A 12490-nucleotide genomic window follows, 5' to 3' on the forward strand; every position below is an offset into this window, starting at 1 on the left:
GCTAGGAACTTCAATTTACTAGTTTTGAACTGATTTGTTAGTTAAGTTTTCATGAAACACTACTTTTTCTGTTTAAATGAAATATTGTTGTAATAAATGAAGCTGTATTATTAAAAACAGATTTTTTTCCTTGCTCTTCTTTGCTGTCACTTACAACTGTCTTAAACTTCAGATAATGACTAAATGTCCTCTAGAGGGAGATCTTGTTGCTTTTATGTGCTGAAATGTGCTGAAATGTTGGTGATCTTGTTCCAGTTAAATGTCTTATCGCTTATCTTGGGAAGAATCTGTGATTATGAATGTGTGTATATCAATAAGTACCTGTCTTCTGCATCTGTGCTTAGAAATTTGATAACAGAATCTAGAGTCATGTAACACCTCTGTAGGTTATGTGAAACACAGTTGTTTTAATTCAAATAGATTTAATTCTGAAGTTAAATGAATAATCTGCAAGTTCCAGAGTCCTACTCCTGCAGAAGTATTTGTAGGGCCTACATTTGTGGCGTCCCTGCATTTGTGGTGTCAATTCTGCCAATGCTTGTGGAGATAACTGATGACTTTCCTGTGTTCCCTGTTGCCATCAAGATGCTTTGAGGGCAGTTTCTTTGCTGACCTGAACCAAGAATTTCAGCAGCCTGTCCGAAAGTGTTGTGGGTTAAATCTCTTCAGCATAATGAGTGCTAACAGCTTGGCAAGGAAACAAAGCAGTAATAAAATGTCACATTTAATCCATCATACCAGTACTTCTTGCCTATAAACGGAAGTTGAAATATTACTTTGCAGACACATCAGTTGTTTGAATGTAGTTAACTCTATACTCCACATACTCCATACAAATTGTTGGAAAAATCTTGGTGGGATTTTATGAGAGTGAATTATTCTGCATGTTACATATGCAGTCTTGACAGGAGATTTCTTTCTCCTGGACACATTGAAAAAACCTTATTCCACAGCTGAGGGATCTATGCTCTCATTTTTCTGTCAGTAAATGCAAATAGTGAATTCAGTGTAGCTTCTGGCATATCTGATCTGTAAAACACATGTTCCATGTGTGGCACATGCTCTGTGGATATAGTTGGAAAATTTCCTCATACTGCAAGGCTGCTGAAGAGGTCAGAAATGTGTTTACACTTTAACTGCCAGTTGAACCCCTACACACTTCTTTCAAGTCATCTGTAGTGTTAAGAAATAGATATTGTTAGACTGACTCCAAAAGAGTTGAAGTATTTGTATTCTTATAAATGAACATACAAAACCACTACATAATTAATTAATTTATTCTCTGTGTGGATGTAATGCTGGAAGTAAGGCAAAGTAATTTGCTGTATTTATATTGTAAGGTTGTTTTCCTTTTCATTCTCATTGTCATTGTTTTGTGGTATGCATATACACCTCTGCAATGCATTAAAAATGTATGCAAAGGGCTTGGAGGCAAATTGTGTTGCTTAATAGAATGTACAGTGTGTTGTAATAGAGGAATAAATTCCATTAATAAACAGAAATAGGAGGTGGTTTTTTTTTTTTTTTTTTAAGGAAAACATATTTATATCCCTAAGTTACTCAGATTGTGGATCCTGTAATTAATTGTGCTCTGAATGATCAATTCTTTATTTTAGATCATAATTTTGGAGGATTGCAACACTGAGATCTCTGGAGTCTGCTGTGTCTAGCCATAATGAGTTTGGTTGCTTATGAAGATTCAGACTCCGAGACAGAAGCTGAAAAGACTGAAGCCCCTGATGCTTCTGGCAGACAAACAAACCAGCTGAGTTCTCCTGTGAGTTGTGTTCAGCACTTTGCACCTGGTAGTACAGAATCTGCACATGAAATGCACCCTGGCTGGAGCAGGGTTTGTGAAGATCCCCCTGAGCGTTATGCATGGAATAGCAACACTGACTCGGCACCTCCCCATTGTCAGAGGGTTTACTCTGGCCATGCTGCAGTATCTGTGGCTTACAGAAACTATGAACAGGCTTCAAGCTCTTCAACAAATTCTGGAAATGGCTTTTCCCAGAAGAGGGCACACAATGACAGCACTCCTACCCTAAAAGGAATTAGACCATACATCCCGAAACGATTGCGTCAAGAAAATTGCAGTAAGCCTGAAAAAGAAGAATCTGACCAGAGAGGTAGCTCAGAGTGTGATGTTAAGGTAACTGGGCCAGGAGAGCAGGCTTTGAGAAAGACCTCTGAATTAATTAAGCCATATTTGGGATCTAAATATAAAGTAACTGAAGTTCCCAAAAGCTTAATATTTTACATGTCTAAACACAGCGGCCCGGTTAATGAAATCCAGTGGTGTCCTGTACTGGAACAAAGTCACTTGCTTCTCTCAGCTTCTATGGACAGAACAGTCAAGGTAATGTAAAGGAAGATGCTTTGTGGCTCAACCATCATGTTGTATTAAACAATGCTCTTCTGGAAATAACATCCTTGCTTGTGTGTATTTAACACTTCCAACGTACTCAGAATTTCAGGAGATGCTTTATAAGATTATTGTAAACTTGCAGCCTAATCCTTCACTATACCCACAGTTAGTTCCATTAGCTTAGAATTTGGTGGGCTTTTAAATTTTTTTTTTTAATTTTTAAAATTATTTTTAGGTTTTTTTAAATTTTATTTTAGGCATGTCAGTATTTTAGACCTTAAGTTGTTAGATCATTTCTCATGATCTCTATCAGTGTTTTATCCCAATGGCCATGAGCACTAGGGTATGCACACAGATTCTGCCATGAGTCATTAATCAACTAACTGCCAACACTGGAATGATATTTTTAATTATTCTGACAGGCCTGTGTGACATCTGCTGGAGGAGGTAGATCAGGTCAGATGGATTTTGCATCTCAGAACTGTCTTGTCATGATCTAAGGGGTCTTCTCACTTTAATTTGTTTCAAGGGTTAATTGCTCAATACTCAGAGTGAGTTTTCCTCCTAGCCTTAATGAATTTGTCTTCAGTTCTTTGGTAATTTAGTCAGTCCAATGAGGCTTTTATTTTTAAAATGGGTAATGGGTATATGCTTTCCCAGCTTTCCCAGCTGATTGTGCCTCTGGGTTCAAATAATAGTCTTCTGAAGTGGCCTTGCACAGGAACATACCTTTGATGAGAGTGCTCAGAAAGTGTCCTTTCTGGTGGGAGACATGCTTTATTGCATCTAACATGTATTTAGCATTTTCCTGCTTCTAAAATTTAGGACTTTAGTAAATCTTAAGAAGAACAGCCCTTGTACCAGAATACCAACATAGTTCCTCCATCTTCTTTACGAGGATTTTGAAACCTCTTTTTTTCTTAAACATTAAATGTAGGGGAAAAAGTACCTTTATTTCTCCTTTCAGGTCATCTTCAGTATATTTGTTATATCTTGGCTTTTGCTTGAAGAACAGAGCTTGAAGGAAAAGGCTAAGATATGCAAAAAGTGCTGATGGGTGTTTCTGTTAAGCAGCAATGTAAATTTAGATTGTACAATACTGACCACTGGATGTCTGAATTTGACCTTTTGTCTTAAATTGTCACATCATCTGCTTAATGTTTGTTGAGTATTCCAGAGCCTCATTTGTACTGACAAGTGAAGTTATGGATGCGTTGAATTTGGTATAAAAATCTAAAATCTGAGTTGTTGCTGCAACATAAAATTATTACAAAGTTGAAATAATGGCCAGTCTGGTTTGTCTTCTGAGCATAAAAAAGATTATTTTTCTGAATCAGTGTTACCATGCCTGCTTGGAATCAGTCATTAACAGTAAAGCCAGTTTTTGAAGAAATCTATTTTAGGTCCCTCAAAACTTAGAAATTCAATATAAATGAAGTATACTAGTGCTGGCTACACTTCAGAGCATGCAGGTCTAAAAAATTAATGCAGGAATACCGTAGCTCTTAGGAAGTCTGAAAGCACACGTTGTGTTCTGGAGGGCAGCTGAGGATGCTGAGGATGCTGAGGATGCTGTGGATGCTGAGGATGCTGTGGGTGCTGTGGGTGCTGAGGATGCTGAGGGTGCTGTGGGTGCTGTGGGTGCTGTGGGTGCTGTGGGTGCTGTGGATGCTGTGGATGCTGTGGGTGCTGTGGGTGCTGAGGATGCTGTGGGTGCTGTGGGTGCTGAGGATGCTGTGGGTGCTGTGGGTGCTGAGGATGCTGTGGGTGCTGTGGGTGCTGAGGATGCTGTGGGTGCTGTGGATGCTGTGGGTGCTGTGGGTGCTGAGGATGCTGTGGGTGCTGAGGATGCTGTGGGTGCTGTGGGTGCTGAGGATGCTGAGGATGCTGTGGGTGCTGAGGATGCTGTGGGTGCTGTGGGTGCTGTGGGTGCTGAGGATGCTGTGGGTGCTGTGGGTGCTGTGGGTGCTGAGGATGCTGTGGGTGCTGTGGGTGCTGTGGGTGCTGTGGGTGCTGTGGATGCTGTGGGTGCTGAGGATGCTGTGGGTGCTGAGGATGCTGTGGGTGCTGTGGACGCTGAGGATGCTGTGGGTGTTGAGGATGCTGTGTCTCAGGGAGCCGCTGGCTGTCCTGGGCAGCAGAGGGCGCGGTGACACCGAGGATTCGAGGATTCACTGGGTGTTCGGCTCCCAGATTCTCTCCCTTTCTGGGATCACGAGCACATAAATCCCTGGTGACTGTGGCAGCACTGCTTTACCTTCTGGGAGTTGATGTTGGCTGTCTGCTGTTGCCTGAAGTTGTCGATTTTCTGGTATAGCATAAAACAGCCGATTGAAAATGCAGGTCAACTCTTCTTTTTCCTCATCCTTTTAACTTCACACAGATTGTGTATTTTTTTCCCCCAAAAAACACCTGCTTGGAATTGCTCATTTAAATCCAGAGAGTGAATATGTGTCCTCTTTCCCTTTAGTGGGAATATGCAGACACTCAGGATGTTTGCATGATTTACTTTCAACATCTGATCTGGGTGAAACTCAAAGCACAGTTAAAAGCCTAAAATCTCTGTATGATCAGAGAGAAGAGGCAATTCAGACCCTAGAAACTCTGTACTTTCAGTTAGCCACAGGAATAACTGTGACTGTTTTTACGAGTAAATGTCTTGGATTCAGTCCTTACACCCAGCCTATGCATTAAGACATTTGTATTTTGAAGAGTCCAATATTAGTGGGGATTTCTCAGAATGGAGTGTTCAAAGTTGAGATGACTATGGTGGCTTAAGTGCTTGAACCAAATCTCTTACTCAGTTTGTATATTTTATCTGTTCTTATAATTTCGTCTTAATAACTTCCTCTTTCATCACAGACTAAGAATTTTCCTTTGTGGAAAAGGATTTTCTTTTTTTAATTTTTTTTTACTTGGCATGGAGAAGGAAGAAACACTTGTTTTACTTACCTTAGTGATCATAATTTTTTTTATTTCTGTCTAAATTATGATGACTAAGTCATTCATATCACACAGATGGATGTCTAAAATGTGTATATGGAACTGATTATGTGGCTTTTTTTTACTTTTTAAGTATGTGTATGTATCCTGTTTAGATCAGGAGAAAAGTACAGTCTTCCATTTATATTCTCTCGGGTTGAAAATGCAGTTTAACACCTTTATGAATCAATGTGAGTCGTGCTAAAGTATTTACAGTAAATGAGTTGATGTTTTCAGTTTCTGTTGTCTGAAGAATAACCTAGAGCTGGAAGATCATCGTAAGCATCTAGTAAAAATAACTTGCATAATTATGAATGAATGAACTATGTTTTTGTGCATTTCATGGTTTTCTTTAGAAGTATTTGATCTGATTTCTTTTGTACTGCTGCATTTAGAACACTTCAAGTGGTGAAGTTGGAAAAAGTATCAGTTTTCAGCTCGGGGCAGAATTCTTTAGAGTAACACTTGTGCCAGCAGATGGGGCACCTCAGCGTGTTAGAAAGGGATGGGAACTAAACTGCCTCTGAATGAGGACTCAAAGACTTTAATATTTGCCTCTATGTTGTATGTTGAAAGACCCAAATTACAAGTTTATGCATGTGTTGCTAAATGTGTAAGAAAACCCCTGAGTTTTCAGAGAGACCTGAAAATAATATAGAACCTCATCTAGGAAGTGATAGGTATTGCAAATTATCCATGGTTCTTCAAATCTGGAGCATTAATAGAAGAATATTTAATGCTAAATTTTGAATTTGTAGGGAAGGGAGAGCTCTTGCTGAGGCAGTGCTGCTCTTCACAGTTACACTGTAACACTATTGTGAGTAGCTTAGGTATGGATTTTAGGAACTGTGAAACATTGTTGTCTGAACTGGTTAAATTTGCTTTCTTTGAATAACCCTTCTCTACCTTCTGTTTGAATAGCTGAATAGTGTTAATTCTTTTAATATCTCATCTACTGGTTTTTTGGTTTGGTTTTTTTTTTTTTTTTTTGCATAAATTTTGAGAGTTATCACTGCTGTTAAAGGTGCCTGGTTCCCATAGTGTGGATATTCAATGCTTTCTTAACATCAGACCTTGTTTAGGTACTTCTGGATTAGAACCCCAAATACAGCATCCAGAATCACAGATTGACATTGAATACAGCTTTTTGTCTTTGGTAGCAGAGAACATTAAAAAGTTGTGCCTTTTTATCACTTGCAGAGACCATAAAGCTGAATTCACATTGTCAGTGTCTTTTATTTGGAAGATCTTGTCATTACACAGAGCCACACAGATGTTAACATTTTCACTAGTTACTGGTGCTGGACTTAGCTTTTTAACAATTGTTCATAACTTCAGCATCCCATGCCTTTGTTCTGTATCTCCTAGTTTACCTTAAAATTAACTCAAGGTAACATCTTTATATAATCATCTGCTAGCTCTTAATTTTGTGTTTCTCATATTTTATTTAGAGCATCACAGCAGGTGTTATGTTTGTTGCAGAGGATTTCTTAATTTTCAGCACTTTCACTCCATTGTTAAACAAGATCAAGGTAAGAAAGTGCTGCAATTCTTGAGTATGCAAAATGTATATTAATAGCACTTTGTGTACTAATACATTGTTGCAAGTATTTCTTATATATTCTGTTCCCTACTGGCCTAGCTGAATAGTCATTTAGTTCCAGCTCTATCAAAACAAGTAAAGTAAAAGTTTTTAAATGAGTTTAATAATGTAAGCCTCTTGAGCAGGGGCATTGCTGGCTTCCCATGATTAAGAACATAACAACCATCCTGGTTCAGACCAGGAGTCAGTCTCTAAGTGGATGAGTAAAGAAGAGCAAGTCAAAGGTTTGTGGCCCCTTTAAGTCCTCTTCTGGTCTGTGCTTATTTTCAAGTTGGGATTTCAGAGCTCCTAAGCAGTTAATCTTTGTAACTTGCTACCTCAAGAGATTTCTTCCAGATACTTCTCCATTTTTCTGAGACTCTTTTGTGATCATTAGATTTAGAGTGGTATGTTACTCATTAAATTTAATGTACGGATTTTGGTTCCTGGAGTGTGTCAAATGCCACAAGAAATACAATTTTCAATTATACTTTCAAAGTATTTTATTATTTTGTGATTTTGGGTCTGTTAGGAGAAAGACAGCACAGTAGTATATTCCAGGAATTTTGTTACTCCTTATCCTGTTGTATTGGGCTGAATGATAGAAGAGGATAGCCTCAATCCATAAACTGTGTGTGGCACAGATAGTGACAACACAGATTTCCTAGATATTGGCCATTACCCTGTCTCAGAGTAACAAAACCTAATATTTTTGCTTTCAACTATTCTGTACACAATTCACTTGGAATAGGTAGTGTTTCTTGTTGTTCTGTCACAGGTGTGTCTGTTTATTAAGGAATAAATTTAAGCTGCCAGCATATTTGCTGTACACTCAAGCATGGCTTTCAGATGGCTGTAGCCCTGTCACAGCTAGGCTGGATTCAAACTGTTCACTAAGCAGAATTAGCTATCATGCTGCTAGTACCTCCAGTAGGGCAACTCTTAGATTGATTTTTAGAACAAGTAGTTCTCCCCATTATCTTGGAAGTGGCAAGGAAATGCTAATATTCGGGATATTGTGTGCTGCTTACCTAGATGTGGGAAAAACCCCATTGTTTTCTTGTTGAAGAGGCTGCTAAATATTAGCAGAAATACTGAAGCAAAACTCTCTTTATGAAGGTTCTGGCCTTCTCTTCTCTTCTCTTCTCTTCTCTTCTCTTCTCTTCTCTTCTCTTCTCTTCTCTTCTCTTCTCTTCTCTTCTCTTCTCTTCTCTTCTCTTCTCTTCTCTTCTCTTCTCTTCTCTTCTCTTCTCTTCTCTTCTCTTCTCTTCTCTTCTCTTCTCTGTTTAGAACTGTGCATGTTTTTTCCAGTGACTGTAAGATTGCTGGTTATTAAGATGGCAGTACACTTATGTGATAGGCACATGCATGGTAATACCAGCGTTTTTTGTATCCCTTGATCATCTTGTTGATGAAAAAGAATTGTTTCATACACTTCAATGAGAAGTATCCTCCATCATGCTTATTTTTGTAAGAAAAGGAACATCATGCAGGAAGGAATGTATTTGACCACCAGTGAAAGCTTCTGGCTGTGCCATGGGTAGATGATAATCCAGGTCAGGATGTAATGGATAGCTCTCCCAATTGTTCTGCAAAAGCTGGTGACACATATCAGCAAAGAACAGTTCATCAAAGTGGTGAATTTTGGTCTCTTCATCCCAAAGGTTTGTGTGGGTAAGAGTTGTTTCATATTTGGTATTTTAGTACCTTGATAATGTTTAGAGAGTGCTGTTAGAGAGATATATTTTTTTAATTATTTCCTTGTTTCCAGTGATGTAGTTGTCAAGGAAACAGAAATCCTTGTAATGCCTTTGTTCACTTTTTCAGAATCCACAGCTGGAGATGACTTGTATAGTTTTTATTATGTTCTGAGTGTTTGACACACTCTTAGGCCTCAAAGGATTTTTTTCAAAGGAGTATGTTTCTTTGAGTATAAATAGCAGCATCCTCATCTCTGTAGGGTTTGATAAGCCATTGTTTCTTTCCTTCTGCACTAACAGGAACTAAATTCAGTACTGCTTTGGATTAGAATTTATCTTAATACTTGTATGAAGACTGACATTTGAGGAAAAGAGAGAGGGCAAAAATGCAGTGAACCTCTCAGCTTCTGGGTGAGGTTTTTAGCTTTGTGATATCTTGAGTTTTTTTCCACTTGGAAATGACTCCTGACTTAGGATTTCCTTAAAGAATGCAGGAGTGATACCCCCAGTGTTCTTGTGAAACATTTTTTGACTGCTCTATGGCTGTGTGAGAGGATGTGGCCGTGGGGGAGAAGAGTGGGATGGATATTTCACAGTGTAGCTGTGTTCCCCCTCACCCCTGCAAAAATAAATTGGGAATTATTTAAAGAAAAATTTTGAAAATAAAAGTTCTTCCAAGAGCAGGGAAGTTACTGAAGCCTGTCTGTATTTTGAGTCTGACTACAAATCCTCTTCAATTTCTTTCTCTGGATCTTCTGCAGTATCTTTTATTCAGCTGCTTAGCATGATTAAGCCTTGAGAGAAAAACACTTGAGGGCTTCTGTGAAATTTGGTTGACACTGATCAACAGGTGCAAAGTGGCCACAGGTGAGGTGCACAGGATAACATGGTTGTTGTGACAGTGTTGTTTCACGAACTTTTCTTCTCTGGAAATCCAAAATTATGGAGACTTACTTCTAAATATCCTTAACAGAGATGTGGAAGAAAGGATTCTGTTCTCTCATGTTACCTAGAAAGAGTTTTGCTTACTTGTATCACTATTTGCAGAAGTATGAGGAATTTAAAGTGTTTATCTGACTTTTCTCCTATCAACCCATCTGTCCCTAATGGGTGAGCTCTGCCCTTCCTTTCTGCTGGGAGCTCTTGCAGTTGTTTCCTCTGTCTCTGAAGCAGCAGAGGAGAAAGGAGCCTTGTGCTCCTGGCAGGGCAGAGTCAGGGCCAGGGATGGCAGTGGGGCAGAGCCTCCAATGCAGCTGAACTGGGAATGTCCAAGGGAAGCTCTCCAGTTTCACCCAGCACCCGTGTGGGCAGCTGCTGGGCAGGCCAGTGGCAGAATGTCAGCTGAGATGCGACAGACGAATGATGGTTTGTCCCCATTCTGGGTGTGTCAGTAAGATTGCTGGTGAAACAGTCAAGATTTTGGTACTTGGGAAAAGAATGTGCTAAAGTAATTTTAAGTTCTTAAGTGACTATAATATATTATGGGAGTATAATTTTTTTTTGTAACAGTTAAGAAATTCTGAATAATTTTGCTGTTTGAAAATATAAATAAAACCAATCTAACCTTGCTGCTTTTCTAGAAATCTGGCTTTATAGCTGCATCTTACATACTGCTATATATTTTAAAAAAAATCTGCTAACAAACCACAAGGCATCTTATGACTTTGATTCCTTACCCTTCTTGGTTTGTCAATGTTGTCAAGGAAACAACTTTTTGAGAAATTTTGCTCTACTTTTTCAGATTCTATAGAGAGATTACTTGTGTAGGATTTATCTGGCATCTGGGCTAGAAGGAGTTTTCCTGAAGTTTCTATTATTTTCACTTGCTCTTTTTAAAGCAGAATTTATTTTTAGCATGTGTCATATAGCTGCATCTTCAAGGTCATAATACCAGTGAATGTACCAAGGATTGCTAACACTTGATCTTTGGATGAAGCCTCATAGAAAGAATTTAATTGATGCCTTTGCTATGTATTTATTCTATAAAAACAACTGTTAGTCATAAATTCCCTTTAAATTACAGGAGGAAGAAACATTAGAAAACCCCTTGTTCATCAAAGAACTTGCTTCATTACTATGGAACTAATGACTTACAGTCCTTTATCATACATATCATGTTTCATTGCAGTAATTATGTCTCTTCAAAGAAAAAGCATTTAGTGGCTGCTGTGGAATTGTGTTGGGTTTGTCTTGCAGCTCCTGTGTGCTGGGTGACAGGCTGGTTACATTGTTAAGGCTGGTCTTTACCTTCACTGTGGTTATGGAGGCTTTATTTTATATTCTTTTTAATAAAACTGCTGTTTTTCTTCTAGGACATACCTGAAAATGTTATAAAAATTTCTGCCTTTCTCAGATGTTTCTGTTGGTTGGTGGATCAACACTGGGCATGATAGTGAAGACTTGATGTGCCTGTGTGTTGTGCCCTGTGCCAGCTGTGTAACACCTTGCTTCCTGAAGTCAGAACTAGGAATCTGTCCTTTTCTCTGGTCTCCTTGCCTCTTTCCAAATGATAATGTACTCTTTAAAAATTTTTTTCTCATTCTGAACATTGTGACTAGTGCTTGGAATTTTGTATTTTTATCCGCTAAGGGATAACACAGCTGGTTTTCTATGGAAAGGATGGCAGTTAGGGGTGCAGGTGGTTAGGGCTGACATAGTCATATAAGCATGTTAAAGCTAGCACTATGCTAACAATGCAGAAGAAATTAAAATTAATTAGGTAGTTCAATCTTACTCTGCTTGCTGGTACTGAAATGGTGCTCGTTAAAATGTCCTCATTGCTAGCAAAACACGTAGCTGCTTGACATAATTAATAGTTTATTTCCATAATCAAATAACTAGTTTTCATGTTTAATACTGGGTTATGTCACTGACATCAGAGGGTTTAAGATTGCATCTATATTTTCCAGATAAGAGGATCTTTAATATTTTGTTTTTTTTTGGTTTTTCTCTTTGTTTTTGTTTGTGTTTAGTTTGTTTTTTTTTTTTTTTTTCTCCCTCCAGTTATTAACATTCTCAATAGCCTTGGAAATAATAAATGGTTTATTTTTTAGTTGAAAGGATGAAGTTGTAAAGAAAATTAAACTTGCCCAGGCTGCCTGATAAATGCAAGATTCATTATAGCTCAGGTTTTCAGATAGCTGTTTTAAATCACTGTGTACTACCTCAGATATTACTCCAAATCAGGGTGGGCAGTAAGACTCCAAAAACTACTTCTTAAAATAAGAAAATCACCTGATTAACATTGGGGATGGACAGAAATTACTTGTAAATTTGGATTAGTGATTTCTTCCCAAAAGAAATTACAACTGTACAAAGTACAACTGTCTACCATTATTTTTATTTTTAGACCTGCTGCAGTGATGGGTTGCTCTGTGCCATTGCACAAATACCCTGTCAGTGGGTGCACAGCTGGCAGTGTCCAGCTCTGCTGTGCTGATGAGCAGCCACCACTCATCTGATGGTTGGCTCACCAGAACTTGTCCATTGCTGTTGTCCCTGCTGTGCCAGGTGCTCCCAGTGGATGATGTGCAAGAATGAGACAGGTTTTTAATTTTTAATTGCTCCTTTTTTGTTTGTTTTGTTTGTACTTTGTTTTATTGACTGTGTGAAGAAGGTGGTGTCTGGTGGTATCTGATTTTATATAGGTACATAGATCAATATAAAGCTGTAAAGCACATGAGTAGCCTTAGCTGATTGGCAGTTTTATATTAAAAAGTAGGATAGTATTGAGGTACAGTACAAACAGCTGTGATTTGAATTTTAACAGCTACTGTTTAACTGAAGCTTAAGAAAAAAAATCCATAAAACTAAATGGAGTTTGTCTGTAGTGGTTTTCTCTCTCCTGTTTTCAGAATT

General features: G+C 38.4%; 1 protein-coding gene across 1 annotated transcript in view; it reads left to right on the top strand.

The window, feature by feature from the left end:
• The first annotated feature begins 1583 nt into the window (after positions 1 to 1583).
• WDR25 (WD repeat domain 25) overlaps positions 1584 to 12490 on the top strand; it is a 58475-nt gene continuing 47568 nt past the window's right edge. The window contains exon 1 of the mRNA XM_059474479.1: positions 1584 to 2359. Coding sequence (XP_059330462.1) covers positions 1676 to 2359 — 684 coding nt within the window. The 5' untranslated portion in view covers positions 1584 to 1675. The remainder of the gene's footprint in view (positions 2360 to 12490) is intronic.

The sequence above is a fragment of the Ammospiza nelsoni genome, chromosome 6, assembly GCF_027579445.1.
Source record: "Ammospiza nelsoni isolate bAmmNel1 chromosome 6, bAmmNel1.pri, whole genome shotgun sequence".
Classification (NCBI taxonomy): domain Eukaryota; kingdom Metazoa; phylum Chordata; class Aves; order Passeriformes; family Passerellidae; genus Ammospiza; species Ammospiza nelsoni.